General features: G+C 36.9%; 2 protein-coding genes across 9 annotated transcripts in view; both read left to right on the top strand.

The window, feature by feature from the left end:
- The window catches only part of LOC113658499 (helicase ARIP4-like), a 29598-nt gene extending 22697 nt beyond the window's left edge, over window positions 1-6901 (top strand). For 4 of the 5 annotated variants that reach the window (XM_027171018.2, XM_027171017.2, XM_027171019.2 and 1 more), the window contains 10 exons: window positions 100-218; window positions 319-431; window positions 1198-1297; window positions 2594-2799; window positions 3390-3562; window positions 3775-3971; window positions 4429-4640; window positions 5164-5253; window positions 5403-5495; window positions 5650-6901. In XM_027171018.2, the coding sequence (XP_027026819.1) occupies window positions 100-218; window positions 319-431; window positions 1198-1297; window positions 2594-2799; window positions 3390-3562; window positions 3775-3971; window positions 4429-4640; window positions 5164-5253; window positions 5403-5495; window positions 5650-6503 (2157 nt within the window). In that variant the 3' untranslated portion in view covers window positions 6504-6901. The remainder of the gene's footprint in view (window positions 1-99; window positions 219-318; window positions 432-1197; window positions 1298-2593; window positions 2800-3389; window positions 3563-3774; window positions 3972-4428; window positions 4641-5163; window positions 5254-5402; window positions 5496-5649) is intronic. The other variant, XM_047823096.1, reaches the window with a different exon arrangement.
- Window positions 6902-14476: 7575 nt separating this feature from the next.
- LOC113658503 (DDB1- and CUL4-associated factor 1) overlaps window positions 14477-26942 on the top strand; it is a 20687-nt gene continuing 8221 nt past the window's right edge. Inside the window, exons 1-15 of one of the 4 annotated variants that reach the window (XM_047823083.1) lie at window positions 14478-14676; window positions 15753-15886; window positions 16796-16919; window positions 17014-17090; window positions 17209-17282; window positions 17807-17920; window positions 18397-18534; window positions 19737-20285; window positions 20761-20862; window positions 20971-21129; window positions 21668-21847; window positions 22458-22667; window positions 22940-23109; window positions 23977-24101; window positions 24368-25427. In XM_047823083.1, the coding sequence (XP_047679039.1) occupies window positions 16804-16919; window positions 17014-17090; window positions 17209-17282; window positions 17807-17920; window positions 18397-18534; window positions 19737-20285; window positions 20761-20862; window positions 20971-21129; window positions 21668-21847; window positions 22458-22667; window positions 22940-23109; window positions 23977-24101; window positions 24368-25427 (3074 nt within the window). In that variant the 5' untranslated portion in view covers window positions 14478-14676; window positions 15753-15886; window positions 16796-16803. Of the gene's footprint in view, window positions 14677-15752; window positions 15887-16795; window positions 16920-17013; window positions 17091-17208; window positions 17283-17806; window positions 17921-18396; window positions 18535-19736; window positions 20286-20760; window positions 20863-20970; window positions 21130-21667; window positions 21848-22457; window positions 22668-22939; window positions 23110-23976; window positions 24102-24367; window positions 25428-26942 lie in introns of all 4 variants that reach the window. The other 3 variants (XM_027171028.2, XM_027171026.2, XM_027171024.2) reach the window with 3 other exon arrangements.

Genomic DNA, 26942 nt, shown 5'->3' with positions numbered 1-26942 from the left:
AAAAGAAAGTTATGTATTAACTTTCCTTTTAATATACATTGGAATTTTTATAATGATGATCTTGAAAAGGTATTTAACTAATTTTAATGCTTTTCTCAGGCAAAAGACATCATGAAAGGCTATAAGAAAGGCCTCTTAGAAAATTCAGCTAAGATGGTGCTGTTTTTTCACATTATAGAGGAAAGCATCAAGATTGGAGACAAGGTTTTGGTTTTCAGGTACAAGCACTTATGTACACACATGTATACTACATATATTGGTGATCCTTTGCTTAATCTCTCTGTGCTTTTCTCTTATTCATTCAAACTAACTGTGCAGCCAGAGTCTATATACGCTTACAGTCATTGAAGAATTCCTGGTTAAGAGAACAATGCCTGACTATAGTGGAAATGGTGTGAGGCAGACCTGGGTCCGCAATGTCAACTATTATAGTAAGCTTATGTCCTTTTATATTACCAAGCTTTACTTTATAAACAACAAATAAATGTTACAAATAAATGATGTCACCAAAGAAAGTATCATAATGCATAATAGATGACTTTTTAGACAAAAAAACAAACAAAAAAAAAAAGCATAATGATGTCAAGTATTATCTTCCCAAACAGAAGCAATTTGGTCTATTGATAATACTTGACATCATTATGTTTTTTTTTTTGTTTTTTTTTTGTCTAAAAAGTTTATTCTGTCAAACTATTACTAAGATGCTTAGAAAAACCAGCAAAGTTCTGATCAAAATGTACTTGAGATCATTGATCCTACTTTGAAAAGTAAAGTGTTGTCATGCCAAAATTGACTTTTTGGCATGTTGTCATGACAAAATTGACTCAAAATTGAAGTGTTGTCATGCTGAAAGTTGTAATATTAAAATTAAAATAAGAGAAAGAAAAAATCTACCAAAAAATATTTACAGTACTAAATTGTCTGATGCTCTGTATTGTCATCTGCCGATGCTTGGTATGTAGTGGATTTAGTAATTGTACTGGGGGATGTGTCTGGATTATAACTAAAAAAGTTTATTTTTAATTTTGTTTATAAAGTCTAAATGTTTATGTGGAATTCTAGATTTAGAAGAAATTTGTGAACATGTAGAACATAAATATTCTCATCACGAATGTGACATAGACAAATTATAGTAAATAGTAAAATACAAATATGTTGGGAATGTGAGAGTGATAATGATTTTTATATTATTTTCAGGGCTGGATGGAAGCACCTCAGTTTCAGAACGAGAGAGGCTAATTAACCAGTTTAATGATGTGACAAACAGCTCTGCTTGGCTTTTTCTTCTGTCCACCAGGTGTGACACATATATTCTCTGATCTTAGTATAAACCTCTGTGAGCCTCAGCTTTTTCTGTTGCCAATTGAGTCCAAGAACTTTTGGATTTTATTTCACACATATCTCTAGTTATGATTGTATCAGTGGTTTTATGAACCTTGAAAAGCAGCAGGGACAGATAGAATCACCATAGAACCTTCTTATTTGTGTAATGCATGGAAAGACCTTTAAACGGGATGTACCGATACCACATTTTCTCTTCCGATCCGATTACGATACCAGAGTTTGCCAGTATCGGCTGATACCGATCCGATACCTGTGTTCTTTTCTACCTTTAAAACTAAAGAATGTATACAACTCGTTTAGTTATTAAGATTTATTTGTTTTTGGTAAAGAAATACAAAAATGCCTATTACTGGATGAAAAATAAAAACACAATAAACCTTAAAAAAGTATTAATGAAGTAGCAAACAGTGCTTTTAACAGTTAGTGGTATAACAATCTAAACCATATATACTGCAATTATTAAACTAATTTCTAACTATATATATTATACTAACTATTTTCTGAAGAAAAGGCAATATTTTAAAGTGAATCTTATATTAGAACTTTTGAAACACAATGCAAAATGTATTAAACAGTAAACCAAATGAGCGACATGTTTAACGCACTGAGGTACTGTAAATGGAAAAGGCGCCTGCTTAACTTGCCTGTCTGTCACAGGTGGTTGTGCTACATATTTCCCATGGAATATATTTTATTTATTTTCATTAATGTAATTTAATATATAAGTGTATTTTTCTTATAAGTTCAAGCAATAGTTACTTAATTGACATTATTCATCCACCACGGATTTCAGGAAGCAGGAGCGTGGTCAATGCTGTTGGTAAAACGTGGAATAGAGTTTAATTTATTAGAGCATTCCTCAAGCGGAATGGATTCGACTGGCGGCGCTCTGAAAAGTGCGATACCCATGACCACGGGTATCGGATTTGGATCGGTCACGCACCACCGATACCCGATCCACTCAAAATGCTTGGATCGGCACCGATCGGATCGGTACATCCCTGCTTTAAACACAAAGTGATATATGACAAGCTCACTGTGCTATAGAGAATCCAAAGTGTAGAAATGTTTCACAGCATTTTACACAGAGAGGCACCAGGAACTTACTAAAGCATAAGAGAAATTGCTGATGATAATAGCCTGTCCCAATCTTTGGAGAACAAGAAAAGGAAAGAAGAAAGTGATATAGGGTTTATGACAGCTGCATTTATTGTAAATACTCCATTCTATATCACATGACTATGTGCAGGGCTGGCTCTCTTGGTGTGAACTTAACTGGTGCCAATCGTGTAGTGGTTTTTGATGCCTCTTGGAATCCATGCCATGATGCTCAAGCTGTGTGTCGTGTCTACCGCTATGGGCAGTGCAAGCCATGCCACATCTATAGACTTGTGTCTGACTTCACCTTGGAAAAGAAAATCTACGACAAGCAGATCTCCAAACAAGGAATGTCTGGTAAGTATATAATTCTGTTATACAACCTGTAGAATTTTTTGCCCCAGGGTCCAAAGTTTGACTTTGACCTTGAGTTATAATGAGTTTTGCATGCTTTTCTGTGTTCTGTGTATGTGCATATGTGCTTTAGTTATTTTTACAGTATAGTAAATTAATTGAACACAAAACAGGAAACAAGCAAAAGTCAAAAAGTCAAAAACAAGCCTAAAATACAAAACAGGAAACAAGGCTTAATATAGCAAGATTAAAAGGATACAACATTGACACCAACAGAAATCACACAAAAACAAGACGAAAAACACAATGAACAAAAGGAAATGAAACACATCTAAAGACGACATTTTCTCAGGTGTGCTGGGTTGACCTCTGGTGGTCTGGCAGAGAAGTGTCACAAATATCTGTGACAGATAAATGCACTGGAGTATTTTATTGTATAAATGTAAATATTAGACCTTGGCAAGGACTTTGAGGTTGTAGTATTAAAACAACATGAAATAGAACTCTTATGTACTGTATACTATCACCAACAATATCCATTATAATTGGAGTATTTTTACTCAGCTGCTTACTTCTCTTTGTCATTCTCTCAGATCGTGTGATAGATGATTTAAATCCTGTTTTGACATACACACGGCGGGAGGTGGAGTCTCTGCTGCACTTTGTGGAAGAGGAGCCTGATCCATTACACTCTGTCCAACCTCAGGAAGACATGGAAACTGTTCTCAGGAATGCCTGTGCGAAATTCCCCCACCTTATTACCAAGGTAACATTAACACAACTGCACATATATTTCTATGATCATGAATACAAATATGGCCCTTTAAATATATAAAATAATACACCACATTAAATACAAATTATGGAACCAATCACGCAAAAATGATTACAAAAAATGAGGAATTGGAGCAAAACCTCAGAAGCACAGTGCACCTTACGTTTAAGAATTCCAGAAGTTCATTTTTTACTTTTCTATAGCAACCTTTTCACCACGAGTCCTTATTGATGGACCGACAAGACTTCAAACTCACAAAGGAGGAGAAGCAAGCTGCAAAGAAGAGCTATGAGAATGAGAAAAGGGCATCAGTGCCCTACACACGTCCATCATATTCACATTACTACCCAGCTAGTGACCAAAAACTTACAAACATCCCTGCCTTCAGCCAGAGAAACTGGTGAGGGTTAATGCATTTCTCTTACTGCATACTAACATTTTCTCTAGTGAAGTAATATTTATTTATTTCTGCTCTGTTTCAACTGTGGATACAATCACAAAAGAGTTTTTGAAACAGTATACTGTACAATGATTTAAACAGTTTCAGACTGAAAAACTCAGAATGGGCAGTTTATAATTATAAATTAAGAACTCAAGTTTAAAACTAAGCTGATTTCAATTAAACATTTATGAATTTATTTTAATTTATATATATTTCAATTTTAATTTACTTTCACAATTTTCTGAACAGATCTCTCAGATCCCTATAATAATAGGAAAGTATTGAGAACACTTCCTGTTATAATCAAGTTATTATGTGATCACAACCAAAGTAGGAGCTAAATTAAATGAATCATTTTGTTTAGCAAGATAATCAACCCTTATTAACACTACACCACCTTTGCGCCCTATTACAGGCGGCCTCCATTACAGCCAGAGGATAAGACAGAAGCCGGTATTAAACTGCCACAAACAACCCAAACACATACAATACACCAGAAGGAAGACCAGAAGGAAAGCCAGGGTTCCCCCCCTTGCACGATATCAGGCTCCATACCTGCTCTCAATTTTCCAGTCACCTACTTGCAGAAAGCAGGAGTCTTTGTACAGAAGACTGTTACCACTACAGGTGGGTATGTTTACAGATCAACTCACATATTGTACATTATCAAAACAGGCACTATATTTTAGATTATGCTTAAAGCATACAACTCTAATGTTTTCTGTTTATCTAATGTTTATTGTAACTAAATTCTTTTTTTGCTGTTGTTGTTGTTTGTTTTTCTATGGTAGATGGTATGCAGTAATATTTTCTGCAATCAATTCACTTCAATTGAAGTTTATTTGTATAGAGCTTTTTACAATTGACACTTTCTCAAAGCAGCTTTACAGAACATAAACATAGAACAAAAGGTTAATATAAATATGTTAAATATGTTTGTATTTATCCTCAATGAGCAAGTCTGAGGTGATTCAGGTAGCAGTGGCAAGGAAAAACTCCCTTAGATGCTAAAGGAAAAAACCTTGAGAGGAACCAGACTCAAAGTGGAACCCATCCTAATATGGGTGACACTGGAGGGTATGGTTATAAATATACAGTCTGACAAATGTTGTATTGATGTTGAACAACTTGTCTTCTTTCTCATGCTCAGATATTGTGATTCCTGGTACAAACCATTCTTCAGAAACACAGAACAAAATATGTGCAGGTGAAAGCATTCACATTATCAGAGGAACTAAAGGTAACTCACTACACCTTCAATTCCTTACTACACCTTCGTTCAGAAGTAATAGAATAGATTTTCTTTTGTAATATTTGTCACTTGTTATCTTTATCTTACATATTTCACTGACCTTATATTAACATGCATCTTTATATGCCCTTATCCAGGAAACTACATTCGGACATCAGATGGAAGAATCTTTGCCATCCGTGCTGTGAGAAAATCCAGACAAATTGAAGACAGTACAAACACAAATAAAGGTATCATGTAATCTTACTTCCTGCCAGTAGTTCTATCAACGTTGCTTCACTTGTATTATAAGAAGGCAGACAAGAGTATATTCCATTATAAAAAGATTCTATATCTTTTATCCATTTCACTGTATAGATCAAACATTTTCTCATTCTATTATAGACATGCCACCCTCACTGGAAACCTCCATCAGTAAGAGCACCAGTGGTAGTCTGTCCCCTGATGACATGTCAAAAGTCCTAACTTCCAAAGCCTTGACTCAACCTCTCTCCCCAGATACACCAGAAATCCTAAGTGAGCTTCAGCATTACACCAAATTACCACCTCTGCCTCCCTCAGGAGTGGCCAATACAGAGACAGTCTCAGAAAATGTTATTATGATTCTGCCTCAAAACAACAATGCCTTACCAGGCATGGAAGTGCCATTGGACCTTAGGGGCACAAAGCACAAATCCACATCACGTCTTACCAATGAATCTCTGTACGAGCAGCCCACTCCAAAAAAAAGAGTTTCTGTTCAACCTTCTGTACAGAATTATCCTTTTACAGGCACTTATGACTTAAATTCCACCAGCAATCCTGGTGTAAACTTTGCCCATCTGAGCTCTCCGTGGTTGCCCTACTTCCAACCTCAAGTTCCTATACCTGAGCACCAACTCATGTTCCAGGTCTCTACAGATACCTACAGCCCTAGAGACAAAGCTTTGCTTAGCTCTTCTCCAACATCCTCTAGCATCACCTCTAGTACTACAGCAACTTCCTCCACCTCTATTCCTTCATCATGTCTAATGAGGCATGAAGTACCTGACATTATGGCATCTACATTCTTGTTACAATATGGGCAACCACTGGGTGTGTACTCATCCAGATTAATTCCTCAGGGAATTCCAGGGCAGGCAGTATCTAGCTTCTTGCCTCACTATGTGTTCACTGGCCCACATAATGGAGCACCAAAATCTGAGGACAACAGTATTTGCGACAATCCTGATGATGTAATACAGTCAATGAATAAGTGAGAGAAGACACATTTTGCAGAATCTGGATTATAATGGGTCATCTGCAAATATGGGTAGCCTCTTTTTGGATGTTAAAGGCTGTAAAGGATAGTGCGGGGATGTGAAAAATCTTAATGCTGAATATTTTATTTATAACAGAAATTTGTTCACATTGAGGTTGACAACAACCTGTGTTGTTTAGGTATCTAAAAGATATCATATGTAAGAGTTTAAATTTGATTTATCAATTAATGGTACAGATAAGTAAGTTACTGATGAGTAAGTTAATAATTGAGACTTAATAATATTCAGGTGTTTTCAAACTGTCACTTACTTGTGCTGTGAAAGTGGCTGTTAAAGTTATGACCCAAAAACAGGTTATGAAACTTGATTGAATATCATCCAAGATAGAGCCATGGACATGCGTGAAAAAATACTTTTGTAATTTTACATTTGCAGGAAAAATATGTGCTGTTTATGCTTTACCTTTTCATTTAGACATATTTGTTACAAAACAGTTAATTACCTCTGCCATACATTAATTGAAGGGGCACAGTTTAGCATCCAGTCATTTAAGTTAATATCTAATCAGGTTCATAAATGTAGAAGAAAATATAGCAAGAATGTATATTTCTGATTATGTATAAGTTACAAAACTTATGATGATTAGGATGAGTAGCAAAGTCCTGTATAAAAAAAAATGTATATATATACACACATATATACAGTTGAAACCAGATATTTACAAACACTTCAGAAAAAAACACAAAAACTTTTATTTCTTTACTGTCATACATTATATCAGAGTAAACTTCTTCTGTTTTAAATCAATAAATATTAACATATTTTTTGCATTTGTTAAATTTCAGAATCGAGCTAGAATTTTTATGTATTTTCACTTCCTTAGTATTTGATGGAATTGCCCCGAAACTTGAGCCAAACGTTTTTGGTATCCTTCCACAAGCTTTCTACAATAGTTTACTGGAATTTTGGCCCACTCCTCTTGACAGAACTGGTGTAACTGGATCAGGTTTGTAGGCCTTCTTGCTCGCACTCGCCTTTTCAGTGCCGCCCACACATTTTCTATGGGATTGAGATCAGGGCTTTGTGATGGCCACTCCAATACCTTGACTTTCTTGTCCTTAAGCCACTTTGTAACTAATTTGGAGGTATGCTTGGGGTCATTGTTTATTTGGAAGACTCATTTGCACTTTAACTTCCTGGCTGATGTCTTCAGATGTTGCTTTAATATATCCACATAATGTTCTTTTCTCATGATCCCATCTATTTTGTAAAGTGCACCAGTCCCTTCTGCAGCAAAGCAGCCCCACAACATTATACTATCACCGTCATACTTCACATTTGGGATGGTGTTCTGAGGCTTCAAAGCTTCGCCCTTTTTCCTCCAAATATACCGTTTATCATTATGGCCGAACAGTTAAATTTTTGTTTTGTCAGACCACAGGACATGTCTCCAGAAATTAAGATTTTTTCCCCATGTGCAGTTGCAAACTGTAGTCTGGCTTTTTAATGGTGGTTTTGAAGTAATGGCTTTCTTCTCTCAGAGTAACCTTTGAGCTCATGGCGGTACAGTATTCGTTTTACTGTGGATAATTACACTGCCTTACCAGTTTCAGCCAGCATCTTCACAAGATCTTTTGCTGTTGTCCTGGGGTTGATTCGCACATTTTGCACCAAAACACGTTCCTCTCTGGGACTCAGAATCCGTCTCCTTCCTGAGTGGTATGATGGTTGTACATTCCCATGTTTTTTATACTTGCGTATTATTGTCTGAACGGATGAACGTGGGACCTTCAGGCATCTGGAAATTGCACCTAAGGATGAGCCACACTTGTGGAGGTCAACAATTCTTTTTCTGATGTCTTGGTGGATTTCTCTTGATTTTCCCATGATGTCAAAGAAAGAGGCTCTGTGTTTGAGGTGTGCCTTTATATGCATCCACAGGTGTGACACCAATTAACTCAAATGGAATCAATTAACCTATTAGAAGCTTCTTAAGCTCAGAATGGAATCATCTGGAGTTTTTATTTAAAGGCACGATAAACTTAGTGTATGTATACTTCTGACTTTGATGAAAGTGATAATAAAAATACATAAAAATTCTCCCTCACTTGATTCTGACATTTAACAAATGCAAAAAATATGTTAATATTTATTGATTTAAAGCAGAAAAAGTTTACTCTGATTTAATGTATGACAGTAAAGGAATAAAAGTTTTTGTGTTTTTTTTTCTGAAGTGTATGTAAATATCTGTTTTCAACAGTATATATACACACAAACACACACACACACACACACATTTTAGCATGATTTCTTCGCTTATGATAAATATAACCAGTTCAGCAACAATTTCAGTCCCTAGCATACATAAATTCAAATTCTAGCTAATGTTAAAAGTATTTATAGAACATTTTACTTCTGAATAATACATTGGCTAACTACAAAGCATGCAAATGGGCAGCAAACTTACAAGGCTTTGTTGAATGATATTTCAGGCAAAATAGTGGAGTCGCTTGATATAAAAATTAAAATCATCCTTAAAAAGTTATTACAGTAAGTAATAAACATTACATAAAACATGAAACGAACATAGTAACTTCAGTTACATTTATTTTTAATTGTTCAAATATTTTAGTTATTTAATTGTAAAATACACACAAACTTTCATTTGTGTACATTTTTGTACTTCCTCTTTTATTGAGTAAGGTTTAGATATATTTTTATTTAAAATATAATTTCTCAGTACATTTTCCACCCTTGGCCTGGAAGAATTAAAAATATGATTAGATGTGATATGAAACATGTCTATATGACCGATTTGTCATTATTTTAAAAGTGCAGTGATTTTAAACACAATGTGTCTTTACTCAAGCCTTTGTTGCAGTCTTTAACAGATAGACATTAGAATGAAGACCACATTCATTGTTGACTACATAATATAGTAAGGCATTCCCTTTTTAAAATATGTCTATTGATGTCAACTGTGTTTTATCAGCATTTTAAAATTTTAGACTGCTTACAAGCAGGTAAGCTTTCACTGCATGTGATCCAGGATGTAAGGTGGACCTAAATGCTATTTCCTAAATGGCTTGTATTAAAATCACAACACTGAGCTCACATGAAAGAACATGCATATGCTAAAACTCTGATGCCTTGTGCTGCTGTCTTACTGAATGTAGTGGTAAGGGTAAAGGAGCAAGTGTGCTCCAATATCAGCCTATAGTCTTGTGCTAGTTTAAACATGATAACTTGGCTACTACATATGGGACATTGTTTTTCTTACCTTTTGCACTGCTCGGTCTGCTAAACACTTGTTTAAAATGTTTAAAATTTAGAAAATAAAATTAATTGTTTTGAGTAAATGACAAAAACTTCTGTTTTACTTTGCCTAATTGTTTTCATTTAACCAGTTCCACCAGATTTCTGCCCATCTTGGTTAATAACTCTTGTTTCCATTTCCAAAAATATCAAGATTGTTGTTTTAGCCAAATTTGTGACATAAAATTTTACACCAAAAAAGAATACTGCAAAAGTGGTATAGTATAATGTTTAATGTTAATACCATATTACCTCATTTTTATATGTGTATGTGGCATTTCTTGTTTTTACAAAGAACATCATAGTCCTGATGATCCATTTTCCACACTGCTCCTTTTTGGTGTAAACATTCCAAAAATATTTTATTTAATTTAATTAGACAACAATTCAGAAAATCGTATCCTCTATGTGACATTTTTTTTCTTATCTAGACATTTGATATCATCATTCTTGTTTGTGTTGACTTTTAGAATTTACATTATTTTTTATTATATTGATACATATTTATTCATTTCCATTTTTATTTCCAAAATCTTTTATATTGGGTTTTTAAGTAAAATGATTGAAGGTGTATGTATAATGTGTATGTGTGTTTTTGTGTGTCTGTAATTAGAAATATGTTTGCCACTTGTTTGAATCGTGTGAAACTCACTGGCATTGATTGAATCTTTGTTATGATTGGCCTTGCTAAAAATAATTGAGAGAATCAGTGACGAACATTTTTTGAATGACCCAGGATTCTATTTTCTTTGCTTATTACAAGACTTGAGGTGATTATAGAATGGGTTTAATGTAAGGGTAGACATTTAATAAGGAAATATATTCTGGTTAGATATATAACTTAATGAATACACTGAAATGAAATCAAACTGAAACTGGTTTTGCTCTGTGTAGTTTTTTAGGCAATTTGTTCTTTGTAGTTTATAGGATTGTAAATAAAAAAAATCATGCTTTAAGAAATTCACTACATGATTGTGTAATTGTGCAAAACACTAGTACTTGATTGGTGTTTATTAATAGATAACAGCACATGTCATACATAGAAGTTTGATCTAATTTAAAAAATATCACGGGGGGGGGGGGGGGGGGGTTTTGATCCCCATTGCCGACTTGTGTGTCTGGAGTTTACATGTTCTCCCCGTGCCTCTGTGGTTTCCTCCGGGTACACCGGTTTCCTCCCCCGGTCCAAAGACATGCATGGTTGATTGGCATCTCTGGAAAAATTGTCCGTAGTGTGTGTGTGTGTGCCCTGCAATGGGTTGGCACTCCATCCAGGGTGTATCCTGCCTTGATGCCTGATGACGCCTGAGATAGGCACAGGCTCCCCGTGACCCGAGAAGTTCAGATAAGCAGGTGAAAATGAATGAATGATAACCTCTAGCTGAGCAAGCATGACTGTACTCCTGCTGTTCAAGAAGGCTTTCACATAGCAGTAATTGGGTCATATGTTAGTGGTGGGGGCCTTTGGTGGGTAGACGGCATGGAAGGTGCAACACCCTAGCCAAGGTGTGAGGGGACAGCCAGAGGCATGGGCTCATTGTAAGCAACAACTCCAATGGCGGTACACCCCTGGGCCGCTCCCTGTCCCCATGGTGTCCTGAGTGGCATCTATATGTATAGCTTTTCATAGTCCTCCACCTCGGCTGGGCTTAAAGCATGATAGGCCAATTAAGCCTCCCTCAGGAGGAATGGAAATGAGAATTTGGGCCCACTCATCCACCCCTCACCTACCAGGTGGTAACACTCTTGAATTTACTGGAGTAGGACTCTACGTCATCATTAGCGAGTGAGTTTTTTCAGAAGGTCATGAGTGTTGCAGCAGGGGTTGGGAAAGTTACATTTTCTCAGGGCCACCTGCTCCACAATGATGGTCCTGCCCTTGGGTCAGGACTTGCTGCTGCAGACTGGCCTTCAGAGGTTGTTTGAGCATCTGGTCCATGTTTTCTGTGGAATTGGGTGTTGTGTTAATGCCTGCATTCTCCACCATTGTAGCACACAGGGCTGAAAAGCGTGAGCACAGACACACACATGGGATAACAGGGTGGCTGAAACCAGTGTGAGTGGTTTATTTATGTACTCAATACTTGGTAGAGTTTCCTTTTGCTTTAATTACTGCCACAATTCGACGTGGCATGAAGGTGATCGGTCTGTGGCACCACTCATCTGTGGCACTACTTCAGCTCATATGCTATTTTTTTTGGCCTTTTGACAATACCCCATAGATTCTCTATGGGTTTCAGGTCTGGTGAGTTTTCTGGCCAGTCAAACACACAAACACCATGGTCATTTAACCAACTTTTGGATGATTTAATTTTGCAGCAGGATTTGGCAACTGCCCACACTGCCAAAAACACCAAAAGTTGGTTAAATGACCATGGTGTTGGTCACCAGACCTAGAACTCACCAGACCTATGGGGTATTGTCAAGAGGAAAATGAGAAACAAGAGACCAAAAAATGCAGATGAGCTGAAGGCCACTGTCAAAGAAACCTGGGCTTCCATACCACCTCAGCCGTGCCACAGACTGATCACCTCCATGCCACGCTGAATTGAGGCAGTAATTAAAGTAAAAGGAGCCCCAAACAAGTATTGAGTACATATACAGTAAATGACATATTTTCCGGAAGGCCAACAATTCACTAAAAATGTTTTTTTTATTGGTCTTATGAAGTATTCTCATTTTTTGATATAGTGAATTGGTGGGTTTTTGTTAAATCATCACAATTAAAAGTAGCCAAAACTTAAACTACTTCAGTCTGTGTGTACTGAATTTATATAATACACGAGTTTCACTATTTGAACTAAATGACTGAAATAAATGAACTTTTCCACGACATTCTAATTTACTGAGATGCACCTGTATATGGATGTGTTGAAAAAGGAGATGTGTAGCGACCCCTAACGGGAAAAGCCGGAAGTAAAAATAGAAGATTATTTATTTATTTTAGACATGTATAAATGTCAGTGTGTGGCTACAAAAAGGCTAAACACCAATTTTATCCCTTTAATCATTAGAACATTTTCATTGGATGACTTTTACAAATTAACAAAATATTGCGCACAACACAGCACAGTAACTTAATATTACTTCTTGTCCACGTTACAGGCTTCATGGTTAATTCAAGTTTCAATTCAATTCAAGTTAGTTTGTATAGCACTTTTTTTTTTTTTTTTACAATAGACATTGTCTCAAAGCAGCTTTACAGAACATAAACATAGAGCATAAGGTAAACATAATTAATGATAAAGGAAATAACGAATAATAAAAGAAATAAGAATTAGCAGAATAAAAATTCTAGATTATTATTAGATATATATAGTTCACAATGTGTATGTATTTATTCCCCTATGAGCAAGTCTGAGGTGACTCAGGCAGCAGTGGCAAGGAAAAACTCCCTTAAATTGGTAAAGGAAGAAACCTTGAGAGGAACCCTTCCTCATTTGGGTGACACTGGGAGTGTGATTGTAATATACAGTCAGTTAAATGTTGTATTGGTGTAAGGATCATGGACTTCGGATCTCCTTAGTATCACAGAGTCTAACTGGAGATGTCTCAGGATTCTTAGAGTCGGCCTCGGCTCAGTGGACGTCCAAAGGCTTTGTCCCACAGAGGACGTTGGGAGCTGGTACAGTGTCTCGATGCCTCGGGATAGGTACAAAGAGAAAAGCAGTGGAAAGGGATTAACATATCTGCTGTTCATAAAAATGTGCAGGTCTGATGTACTAGTGCATGATACTATAGGATGTATCATGTGTACGCCTGACTAAAGAGATGAGTTTTTAATCTACGTTTAAACTGGGAAAGTGTGTCTGAGCCCCGAACACTATCAGGAAGACTATTCCAAAGTTTGGGAGCTAGATAAGAAAACGCCCTACCACCTTTAGTAGACTTAGATATTCTGGGAACTACCAGAAGTCCTGATTTTTGTGATCTCAGAGAGCGTGAAGGATTGTAACGTGTTAGAAGACTAGTTAGATACATGGGAGCTAAACCATTAAGAGCCTTGTACGTAAGTAGCAGCAGTTTGTTATCAATTCTAAACTTAACAGGTAGCCAGTGTAGAGATGATAAAATTGGGGTTATATGGTCATACTTTCTTGTCCTAGTGAGAACTCTGGCAGCTGCATTTTGGACCTATTTATTAAAGATGCAGGACAACCACTTAGTAATGCATTACAATTGTCTAGTCTAGAGGTCATGAATGCATGAACTAGCTTCTCAGCATCAGATACAGACAGGATGTTTCTCAGCTTGGCAATATTTCTAAGCTGGAAGAAGGCTGTTTTGGTAGTATGAGCGATATGATTTTTAAAAGACAAGTTGCTGTCTAATATAACACCGAGGTCTTTCACTGTCGAGCTACTAGTAACAGTACATCCCTCTAAATGGGAGTTAAGTTGTGAGAGTTTCTGTGCACTGGTTTTTGGACCTATGAGTAGTATTTCTGTCTTATCGGAGTTTAACAATAGAAAGTTGCAGCTCATCCAGTCTTTTATCTCTCTAAGGCATTGAGTTAATTTGGACACTGTGGGGTTAGTAATGTAAACAAAATAATAATAATAAAAATCGTTCAGTACATGTGGTCCAAGACCCAACAAACTCTGGACCAATCCATAGCTCCTATTTTAAAACATGCATACGTCATTAAGAAGAGACCGTGGTCGCAGGACAGTGACGTTTAGATTGTGGTCGCCATGATAAACTTCATGCGCACGGCAGATTGGAATAAAATATTGCAAAGGCAAAGAACAAGGCGGTTTTCAAGACATTTCTTTACAAGTTGATCGTCTTGTCCTTATACCGGAAGTGGAGTGGGCTGAGAAACTAGATAGAGACTGGGTGGTACACCTGTGAGGTAACGCATGCTAACATACGTTGCTAACTCTTAGCATAGAGCTAACTCGCTGTAGTGACAGGCATGTGTCTGTACCAGTGCTGGTGTTCCCTTGGTCTGGCGAAGCACATGTAACTTGCTAGTTAGCTAATTTGTTTTAAGTATTTCGGTTGGTCACTTCAGATCCTGTGTTGCTAGATTGATACTCTTGTGTTTATGTTTATAAGAACATGTATGTATAAGTTTGCAGTACATATTACACTACATAGTTTGTTAACGTTTACCCTATTAGAAAAGTCTAAACTTGCTATTGCCAGATGTCCGGACAGCCGAATATAAAATATTCCTGCAGATCATATCCAACTGATTAGCTAAGCAGTGTGTCTGTATATATAGATACACATATATACGTATGTATATATACGTATATATGTGTGTGTATATATATATATATATATATATATATATGTGTGTGTATATATATATATATATATATATATATATAATATATGTACATGTATGTATGTATGTATGTATGTATGTATGTATATACGTGTGTGTGTGTGTGTGTGTGTGTGTATATATATATATATATATATATATATATATATAAAGTGTTTGGTCACTTTTGCTAGGTTCGTGAATATTATTAATACAGTTCTAAAATTGTGCTTACAGCTTGTTTGTCGACTACTTGGTGCTGGTTTATACTTCAACTTTTTTTAAAATTTGGTGGATTTCCCGTTTTTCTTACATGCCCCTTCAGAGTTAATATATATTTATTTAAAATGAGTAGTCTCTTCTCAGCTAAGCATGTTTGTATAATAATAATAATAATAATAATAAAAACACCATCAAGAGAAGGTCATGGTTTGTAATGGCAAGGTTCAATAATATTTTATTGATTCACCAGAGAATAAAAGTTTCTTTTTTCATATTTTTGCAGCAAAAAAAAATAAATAAATAAATAAGCCAGTGTGTTCATTAAAAATGTCACGTCTCTGTCCTTGATAGTTTCTAGTTTTAAAGACACATTTACAGAACATGTACGTAAATTATTTTGCAATTCCTGTTAATGGGGTTTCTGTGGTGCACAGGGGGCATTAATACCTCACAGCTCCAGGGTTCCAGGTTGACTGGCTCGACAGGCTCAAATGACTGTCTGTGTGAAGTGTCTGTGCATGTTATTCCCGTTTCTGATATACATCTTCCTTCAAAAAAAATGTGGCAGGTAAATTGACACAAAATGTGTGCGCGTGCATGTAGAAAAGAGGTTTGTTAAAAGAAATTGTCATCTAGCACATAATGTAATGCTCATTATAGCTTGTGACAGAACTTGAAGTTCTTTAAAACATAATAGCAACTCAATGAAAAACAAATAGCCTTTACTATTTCAGTTATAGTGCTTCAGTATTAAGAATGTTTAATACTGCTTACGTGAAAATACCTTTTTAATTTTTTGGTGCAGATTGACTTGGAATGTAATTGACTTTCTACTTTATTATTTTACTGTGAAACCCTTTTTGGCATAAAATTAACCATTTTGTGATCCCTTTTTCTTTAAGTTTTTGTTGGGTCATATTACACTGCCCCCTACTGCCCAGTTGTGAGAGTTTACACACACTTTCTGTGTCCACTTTAATAACATCTGTACACCACCTTATTTATGCTGTTATCAGGCAATCAAGTGGCAGTGCGTATTATGCTGATACAGGTCAAGAGTTAATGTTAATATTAAACATCTCTTAATGTTCATATTAAACATCAGAATGGGGTAAAGTGTGATCACAACCGTTGCATGGTTGGTGCCAGATGGACTGGCTTTGCGTGTTTTATAAACCGCTGATCTCCTGGGATTGTTGCACACAACCATCTGGAGAGTTTACACAGAATGGTGCAGAAAAAAGTGGGTGTACAGTTGAACTCAATGCCCAGGTCTGCTGGAAAAACACGTTTAAGGAAGTATAAATCAAGCGTTAGCCTGTTACTACTCTCTGGGGGATTCTGAAGTGTTTTTAGCTGTCAGATAGTTAGATGAAGCTTTCCACTAGAATAGTTATTTTATCCCCACTGTTTTGTTTCTTTGTACTTTATTCAAACTGTTCTGTTTGCTTATATAACATCTCTCTGTCTCTTGTAGACCTTGTGATGGCATCTGCTGTCGAAGGCAGCGTGGACTCAAAAGCAGAGCTCACAGCACTGCTGGAGCAATGGGAGCGAGAACAACAAGGCAACACCCAGGACCTTGTCAACATATTGACAAAGTGAGAACTTGCACATGCACTGTAAGTAATTGCTCAGTCTGACAATCAGGTTTCCATGTTATTTATTTGATTTTTTTTTATGTACATTTTCCAGGATATCAGAACTTGTGGAGAGGGAGACTGAGGAATACCACAAGGCTGATCCTGACCCGTTTGATGATCGTCATCCAGGTATCGTATTGCTGTTATTGGTTTTTAAGTTCTTCTTCCTGATCCTTTTCCACAATACATTACATGACTTTGAATGTTGTGTTAATTAATTGTGTTTCGTTTTGTTTCCCAATGTCAGGAAGGGCAAACCCAGAGTGTATGCTGGGACACTTGTTGAAGATCCTATTTAAGAATGATGACTTTATGAATGCAGTAAGAAACATGGCTTTATCCACAGGGCATGCATTGGCATTTTTTGTAGTTCTAGATCAGGGGTTTTCAAACTTTTTGTAGCTGCATAAGTGTACGATATGTTTTGAAGGTTTAGCTCATGTAACCCACTTTTTTTAAAAATACTTAAAATTATTTCATGTAATTATCAGTTAAATAGGGTAATAAATAGAATATATTCAGTATGAACGCACTGCTTAAAAAATCCTATTATTCAAGGTAAAAATCTTTACTTATTTACATGGTAGGCTATTAGTTTTATCATTATACATGATTATCATTATAACTGGTACCCACTGATTTATATTTGGCAGTGGATAAATATTACATGTACAGCAATCAAGCCTATTAATTGAACACATTGCACCTGTTTGCTAATCTACAATGCAGGTTTATGATATGATTTATTATGCAATTCTATTTGCACAAATAAAGATCACATATTGTAGAACCCTAAATTAGACTGTAGACTTTTGTGATTATTGTATTGATGTTGTGCATTACAGTTGGTGAACTCCTATGTTATGACAAGCAGAGAAGTTCCACTGAATACTGTAGCATGTCGACTGTTGCTGAACATCATGCCAGGCCTGGAGACTGCAGTGGTCTTTCAAGAGAAGGTAAAGAATATATTGTTTATTGAAAGCAGAAGACAATCCAAGCACATGGCTGAGTAGTTGAAGATTAAGGGCTCAAAATTATTAAATCCTGTTAATTGTCTGCTAATTGTCTCTAGCAGGACCTGGATATCAATTCTTTGACTTCGAACATGTCACCATCACAGCATCTTGGTCTTAATACATTAAATTATGTACCCTTTTCTTGTGTGATAAATGTAGTAAAGTAAGACATGTTGTTCATATTCAGTTTTATTAAATTGAGATCTTTTATTTATTACATTATCTATGCAAACAGTGTATTAGCAATTGTCTGACTGATCATGGTTTCAAGGTTCAGTAGAGAACTAAAAAGAACCAAATTGATTTTTTAATTATCATGGTTATCCTGCCATACATAATTTTAACTTATGTAGAAAGTGGAGGTCCTGGTGTTCCTGACTTTCTTGTAACAATACATTTTTGTGTGTGTTTTGTAGGAGGGCATTGTAGAACGCCTATTTAAATGGGCCCGGGAGGCTGAGGAGCCCCTCAGAATCTATGCTACAGGTTTGCTTGCAGGAGCCATGGAGAACCAGGACATTGCTGCCAACTACCGTGAGGAGAACTCTGTTCTGGTCTGTGCCAACTTTAGCCTGGCACTTTATCACTTCAACACATATACACATTGTTGTTCAGTTATCTACCTTAATATGTTCTTTTAATTATGGTTTTATTTAAAACACAAACCGACCGTTATAATTGTTGGTTCAAATGAAAATATTATGCAATTACATGCATCCATCCATAAATGCACAGTTTGCGTTTCCTTTCCTGGAATCCTGTTATCTTTTTTTTTTTATTTTAATTATTTTTTTTTTGTTGAAAGCTGTAGTTGCTTGGTATGCTGTTTTAGTATGAAATATGGCTGTTAAGCTGCTGCTCTATTCAGACTGAATTTTTGTAATTCACTGAATATACACTGTCTGCCTGAAAGAAAGTGTCCACCTGGATTTAACTATGCAAATAGGTCAAATTGGATCCATCCATTGAGAAGAAAACAGTTTTACTCGCTGCTATGTTTAATAGTGAAAGAAATACACATGCACATTATGAAGAGAACTCTAATCATTTGTGTAGCCTGAAACTATGCTTCAGTTTGCTAACGATATGATGTGGTCTGAGTCCAGACTTAGCCTGTATCAAAGTGATTGGCTCATCAGGTTAAACAGAAAGCCAGAGGAAATGATTATTTGAGCATATGTGCTAATAAAAAAAGAGGTCAGCTGACTACCCAAATTTTACTTAATGACCAGGTTTTTATATCAATACATTTTTTTTCTTCCGAGATGGAACAGGCATCTTCCAGGATGGAATTTGTAAGATTCATTTCAGTGTGGTTCAGGGAGCATGAGAAATTAATTTTTCATGTTGGTTAACCCCCGCAGACTTCAGGCCTTAACCCAAATCTTTGTGATATGCTGGAGAAGACTTTATGCCATGGTCTGACTCTCCAAGCATGAATACAAGACCTTGGCGAGAAATAATTGCAAATCTGGAAGAAAGTGTGATGTGATAATGATAATGCATAAGCTCAAAATGATGCCAAGGCAAATATGTGCTGTAATCAATGCAAAAGGTGGTCCAATGATCTATTGAACTACAGTGTATGATTGAGTGAACTAAACTGACATTGTGATGGAATATTATAACATAACACTAGCCATTAATAATGGTTTAAAGGTAAAAGTATATGGTATTAATAAATATTCAATGGGAAACTAAATAATGTAATTAAAGAGAAAGTTCTCCCCACTAAATAAAGCTTTCCCGATTCCAGGTTCCCTTAATGCTACAGAGGCTCAGAGAACTACAGGAGAAAGAGGCTGAAAACAGGAAGGACTTCAAACGGCCCAGTCTACGAAAGACCATGGAGCCCCTGCTCCCTCTGGATGAGGAAGCAGTAGATGGCAAATTTTCTCCTAGCCCTTCACATATTCATTCGGAAAATAACAGCTTTGGACATGAATCAGATGGAGCGGTCTCCCCTGAGCCCAGTTTAACCCAGAAAAGCAGCAGCCGATTCAGCTCAGGTGTCAAAGGGGTGATGAAATTGCCTATGCCACACCAATCTGAGTCAGAGATCCCTGGTAATGGAGCCAAAGATTCCAGGAAGAGGATGGAGCGAGAGAATGGTAGGAAGGCCAAACAGAAGTTGAACTTCTCTTTGCCAGAGCCAGAGCGCAGCTTCAGTGAGTTGTCCAACAGCAGCTGGTCAGAGATGAGCCCATGGGTGATTGGGAACAGCTACCACTTATACCCACTTACAGCAGGCATTGAGCAGCGTCTCATTCTTCAATACCTCACACCATTGGGAGAGTACCAGGAGGTGAAGTTGTTGTTTTTTTTCTTGTATGTTAAGCTAATGTTACCTTAACATGTACTGTATTCAGCTGATACTATGCTGCAAAACCATCATTATGGAATATAATCATTAAGTAAGGAATAAAACTCGATGGAACATGTTGTTATAAGGAAGTAATCAATGATGCACCGTGATGCCATTGCCAGTTAATTTTTGTCCTATACAACATGTTCTGAATTGTTTTATTTAAATTTTACCACTGCTAGCATAATAATTGCTGTTATCTATAACAATATAAAGATACACAATATTAAATACCAAAACTGATTTATTCTTCTGGATTGAATGATAGTTGGTAGCTAATTAAAAATTGTAAGAATAATTTGCATTGCATTTAACTTCCTGACTCTGAGTGGTTCACTTAAAATGTGCTATGTGCTGAAACTACACAAAAGTGATGTTTATGCTTCCACACATTGCTGTGGTATTTTGTTTGCAGTTGTTGGCGGTGTTCATGCAACTTGGTGCTCGAGAGCTCCTTATGCATTACACGGATCTAAAACAGACCAACGATGCCCAGTTAACCTTTGAAGCCCTCAAGGTAACACATTCTCTCTGTGTAACTATATACCAAACTCCTGCACAGATTCCCAGCAGTTAAAAATGTGTGTGTTTATTTAGTATGCAGTATGTTTCTCTTATTTTATAGTATCTGGCTTCTCTCCTACTGCATAAGAAGTTTGCAGCAGAATTTGTAGCTCATGGTGGTGTGCAGAAGCTGTTGGAAATCCCACGGCCATCCATGGCTGCCACAGGAGTCTCTCTGTGTCTCTATTATCTTGCCTACAACCAAGATGCTATGGAGAGGGCAAGTGATGTTCTTAAACAGAGACAAAGAATTTCTTTCTAATGTATTCTAGGCCAATAAAAGCTGTAATTGTTTTTAACTGCTTACCAGCTGGAAGGGATGAAAATGTGTGTATAGCCATATTTGTGTTAACAGTAACACAAGCAGCCCGTTAGATAAAACCATGCTGCAATTTGCTGTTTGAGGACACTGTTCTGCTTCTGCTGCTGTTAGGTGTAATGCTATAGTTAAGTGGATGTGGCATGTAGTCAGAGTTTTTCACTTCTAGGACCAGTTGGGCAATGAATATTCAAGTTGTACACTCTCTTTCATGAACATCAATGTAAAACACTTATTTTTCTTTTTGAATCACTTTATATTTCATCACTTAGATTTTAAGTCTTTGCTTGTTGATCTTTGGAAGTGAAAAAAATGTTCCATGTTTAACTGTGTGTAGAAATTATGCAAAATCCAGACTGGAAAATAGCTTGTCACAATCAGTTGCTGCAATTTTTACATAAGATGGTTTAAATTGCTATAGTCATTATTACTCTTACAGGTGTGTATGCTACCCCACTCCCTCTTAGCAGAGGTGGTGAGTTACACTCTGTGGCTGCTGGAATGTTCCCATGCCTCTGGATGCTGTCATGCCACCATGTTCTTCTCCATTTGCTTCTCATTCCGAGCTGTGCTTGAGCTCTTCGACAACCAGGATGGCCTGAGACGCCTTGTGAACTTGGTACGTTCCCAGACAAACAAAAAGTGGTTGAATTCTACTCACATTTATAGTTTAGATTCAGGTCTCACGTCGACTGAAAATGTAGTGGAGAATATGCAGTGCTATGTATCCTAGTGACCACAATAGATGCATAATGTGCCGTGTTATTTGGTTTACTCCTTAAGGTTTATAGTAAGAAACAAATGCAATGATTATTATAATATTGTTTAATTAAAATATATTGTTTTATTTGGCTTGGTTACTTTAGTACATAGGGTACTTGGACCCTTAGTTTAATAAATGACATTTGTGTGAATATCCACTTAGCTAATTTGTACCTTTATGCGATAGAACCTGGGTAGTCACAGCAATGAGCTAACAATGAGCAAACCAATGAAACATAGTTTATGAAATTGTTTAATTCAGTCACTAAGACTATAATAGTGTTATAGTGGCAACACATTTCTTGTTGTTAACCTTATTGTTCTGTCAGCAGTGATGTAACATGCTTAGGTTGTAAAGTTCACACTTTCAAATCACTGCCTGAATGGAACACAATATTTTTATACAGCTGTTAATTGTCATAGGCCATATAGTTCTGCTTTTTATGGAAAATTATTTGTGCATCCAGATAAGTACTCTGGAGATTTTGAATCCAGAGGACCAAGGGGCACTGCTGAGTGATGATGAGATCTTCTCCAGCAGGCAGACGGCCAAACACACCTGCATGGCTCTACGGCGGTACTTTGAAGCCCACCTGGCTATTAAAGTGGAACAAGTAAAACAGAGTCTGCAGCGCACAGAGGGTGGAGCACCCATCCATCCCCAGCCTTACTACAAGGTACAGTGTACAGAAACTATATAGGCAGTGTTTTCGTGAGGTACATACTAACATATCAGATTTTTTTTACCTGATTTATATGCATATCTGCAAAAAATATAATGTCTGGTTCATATTTTGTAAAGTGGTCATACTTATTTCAGAATTAAGTCGATGCGTATTTCACACATGAACATCCTTAATTCCAAAAGAATTTTAGAAACATACTTTGCTAAAAGCATATGTACTGTGTATAGAACAGTATACTGTAGTTGTGTTTGTCTGTCCTCTAGCCTTGCTCCTACACTCATGATCAGGTGGTTGAAATGGTGGAATTCCTTATTGAGCACGGGCCGGTGCGCCTGTACTGGGAGCCTGCCGAGGTCTTCCACAAGCTGTCCTGTGTGCAACTCCTGCTGCAGCTCATCTCCATCGCTTGTGACTGGAGGACTTACTATGGCAGGTGAGACAAAGGATCGTGAATTTAGAAGCACTAGTGAGTTTGCTAGGTATTTGTGTAACAGGGTTGAATAATTAATTCAGTTCAATTAAAATGCATTTGTATAGCACTTTTAACGATGGACATTGGATCAAAGCAGCTTTACAGAATGTAAGAAACGTAATACATGCAATTTAATATTATACAAAGAATAATATAATGCAAAAATTAATATTAGACTTATATTTAAGCGGGTTTGTATTTATCCCCGATGAGCAAGCCTGAGGCAACTGTGGCAAGGAAAAAACTTGTCTTTAGTGAGTATTTAATTATTACACTGGGGAAGCTAAACGGTGGAAACGATTTTTATTTTAACAGCCAAAGATGGAAAGCGTCGCCAAGGCTTTGTAGCAGTTCACCTAGCAGACAGGAGGGGGCTCTAAACCAAGGGTGTATAGAGGGGTCATGTTTATGCATTCAAATGTTTTTTTGTTTTTTTTTTCATTTTTTAATTAAATTTAGAAACTTTATTGATGTTTTTTCATTACATCTGTTCCCAGTAAATTCCATTCCAGTTGCAGTAAATCTTAAATTGTGATGCATACATACATCAGGATACTTGCGTTTGTTTCAGTATGTTTGAAACACCATATTTAATGTCTTACATTTAACATGAATAGGAGACAAAATGTAAACATTTAAAATCGAACTGGTTGGATATTAAAATCTGTTCTTCTAACAAAGGAGACGTATGTAGAACAAATGCATTACACTTAAGCAAATGTTTCATTAACTGTCTACAACTTTATGCTTACCTTGTGTATTATTGATATATTGGTATATTTATATTTTGATATCTTTAAATTAAAGTGTAGATATTTTATCTCACAGGAGTGACACAGTGCGGTATGCACTAGACATCCTCAGCATTCTCACTGTTATCCCAAAAACACAGCTTCTTTTGGCTGAAAATGTTGCTGTACTGGATGAAGGCGGGTCTACTATCTCCACAGTAGGTGAGGGATTGTTGAATTATGTTTTTTTTGTTTAGTTTGGCACTAAAAATTATATATTGCATAGCAGTATTATATACTGCTATGGCTTTTCATTATTTTTTATAATATAGTATTTTGGGGAAGTACAGTATATGATAAGCTTATCTTAGTTAATGCAAAGCAAAATTTCATCATTGCTTATTCCCTATAACAATTTAGAATTAAAACTTGATTTTTGCAGAATTGGTTCTGTTATACTGGTTGTAATTGTTGTTAATCTACTGAAGGCATGAGCATCATCCTGGTGGTAGCAGAGGGTGAGGTGTTTGTGAATGATGCAGAGATCCAGAAGTCAGCTCTGCAGGTGGTGATTAATTGTGTGTGTGCCCCTGACAAGCGCATCTCCAGCATTGGTAAATTTATATCAGGAGCACCACGGCGTCGTCTTCCTCAGAGCCACCGTACCAGCGAAAGTGTCCTGGCCAAAATGTGGAATGTGGTCCAGTCCAATAATGGTATCAAGGTCTTACTCTCGTTGCTCACAATTAAAATGCCCATAACAGATGCCGACCAAATCCGTGCGTTAGCTTGCAAAGCATTAGTGGGTTTAGCACGAAGCACCACAGTGCGACAAATTATCAGCAAGTTACCACTTTTCAGCAGTGGGCAGATCCAACAGCTAATGAAGGAGCCTGTACTTCAAGACAAACGCAATGACCATGTACGTTTTTGCAAATATGCTGCTGAGCTAATAGAGCACGTATCTGGAAAGCCACTCCTAATTGGCACAGATGTTTCACTAGCACTGTTGCAGCGTGCCAATGTTGTAGCACAAACGCGCATCACTTTCCCTGAGAAGGAGTTGCTTCTGCTCGTTCGGAATCATCTGTTGTCAAAAGGTCTCATTGATACAGCTTCAGCACTAACCAAAGAGGCTGACCTTCCTATGTGCATCCATGCTCATGCTAGTGTAGCACCATTTTCACAATCTGTCTCCACACCCCCTACACCAACTGCCATCCCACGGACTCCTCGCCTCACTAATGGTGTGGCAGCACGGCTTGGAGGCCATGCCTCTCATGTGCCTACTCCATCTCTTCACCTACAGTCCCGCCCATCTACTTCACAGCCCCCTCCACCAGCCCCACCCTCATCATCTCACCACAGCACTGGCTCTCCTCTTGTCGGCCGAATCGTGTTCTCAAGGGAACGGCCATCTACATATGCAGCAGGACTGAAGAAACCACGTGTTTTGAGGCAGAAATCAGACCATGGTGCATTTAGCCAGAGTCCAGCTATGAAGAAACAGTTGGACCGTCATCTTCCCTCACCGCCAGCTCTTGATAGGTGTGGTATTATTATTATTATTATTATTATTATTATTATTATTAAAAATTTACTAAAGCATAACATGCCAGTAATAGTAGTGTACTTTTGTTAAGTGTAATACACTCAATTTTACATGCTTGCCTATCCAATTTTAGATTCTCTAAACAGACTTAACAGCCTTTCTATTGAAACTGTTTAACATTTGTTTCTTTAACTCTTGTATGTGGGGGAAACTCTTAGTGGCATTAAACTTTATTCATTTATTGTATATTTTAGAGGTGCTCCGATCAGCATTTTTGGGGCCGATTGCCGATCACTGCCGATCACAGAATGGCAGGGGAATGGGAATCTTTTATCTATAATCTAGCAGAGTTTGCACCATTTTTAGAAATGAAATTAACTCTAAATGAACTGTATTGAGAAAAAAAACTGTAAAAATAGTCTATAGTCAAGATCTTGAAGAACCACCAAGTGTTTATTTTAGAAAATGAGAACTTAAGGCTACTGTCGGCCATCTTTCCCAAATAAGGCAGAGTAACTTAAAATTATTCCAAACAAAGAGGGGTCAGGCAGACCAACACACATCAGATCAGCTTAATGGGATGTAGCCTCTTAATACACCGATTACATTTTATAATTGGCAGCAAAATGTTAAACTTACACCAAAATTGGCTGCTGCCACAAAGGACAAAACTATGGCAAGTGTTTTTTTCCTGTTATTATTATGAACGTCTGATGTAGTTGATAAGGGCGTCTGCCAAATGCTGTAAATGTAAATGTAGTTGAGGAACCAACTACATCAGATCCAAAAAATAAAATAATGAAAGCTACTGTAAGCCAATGCCATCCTTTCTAAATAACAAGGCAGAGAAACAAGGAGGCCAAGCAAATGAACTTGGGATGGTATGAGGTTACATAGGCCCAGGCTACTTGTAAAATGTAAATAAAATTTTTAATATATTTACTAAATTTATAATTTTTTATAAATATAAAATATATTTATATTAAATTTATTTTAATTTATATTTTTTTGTGAGGCTAATATATACACTATCCTTCAGAAGCCTGTCAATGTTTGTGTTCACTGTTTGGTACAGCGTGGGGAGATACACATCAGTTCGGTATTTCCTGCCTGGGGGGTCGTATCGTGGATCATGGAAGCTTAGCAGGCGACACAGTCGGCTGGTTGAGGGATGGGGATGATGTTGGCTTCGGCTGGTTTAGTTTCTTATACTCTGCATATTCAGTTGTATGGCGTGTTCTAAGATGCCTAATCATGTTAGTGGTATTAAAATGCCCTTTCCACCTCGAGGGATTTCATCACGACATACATTGCAAACGGCTAACTTTACGTCTTTTATCGGACACTTTGAAAAACTTCAAGACGGGAGAACTCCTGTTGCCGCTGGTAAGCTCCGCTCTGCTGTTATTTACCTGTGTGCCGTGCATGCATGGGTGAAAAAGTCGCGCGAGTAATTTGTCACGTGATCGGCTTTTTTGATCGGCGCTTTTGGTGTTCGCCGATTAAGCTAT

Source organism: Tachysurus fulvidraco, chromosome 14 (assembly GCF_022655615.1).
Source record: "Tachysurus fulvidraco isolate hzauxx_2018 chromosome 14, HZAU_PFXX_2.0, whole genome shotgun sequence".
Lineage (NCBI taxonomy): Eukaryota > Metazoa > Chordata > Actinopteri > Siluriformes > Bagridae > Tachysurus > Tachysurus fulvidraco.
Note: the sequence above shows the minus strand (reverse complement) of the source record. Positions and strands in the feature narration are given on the sequence as shown.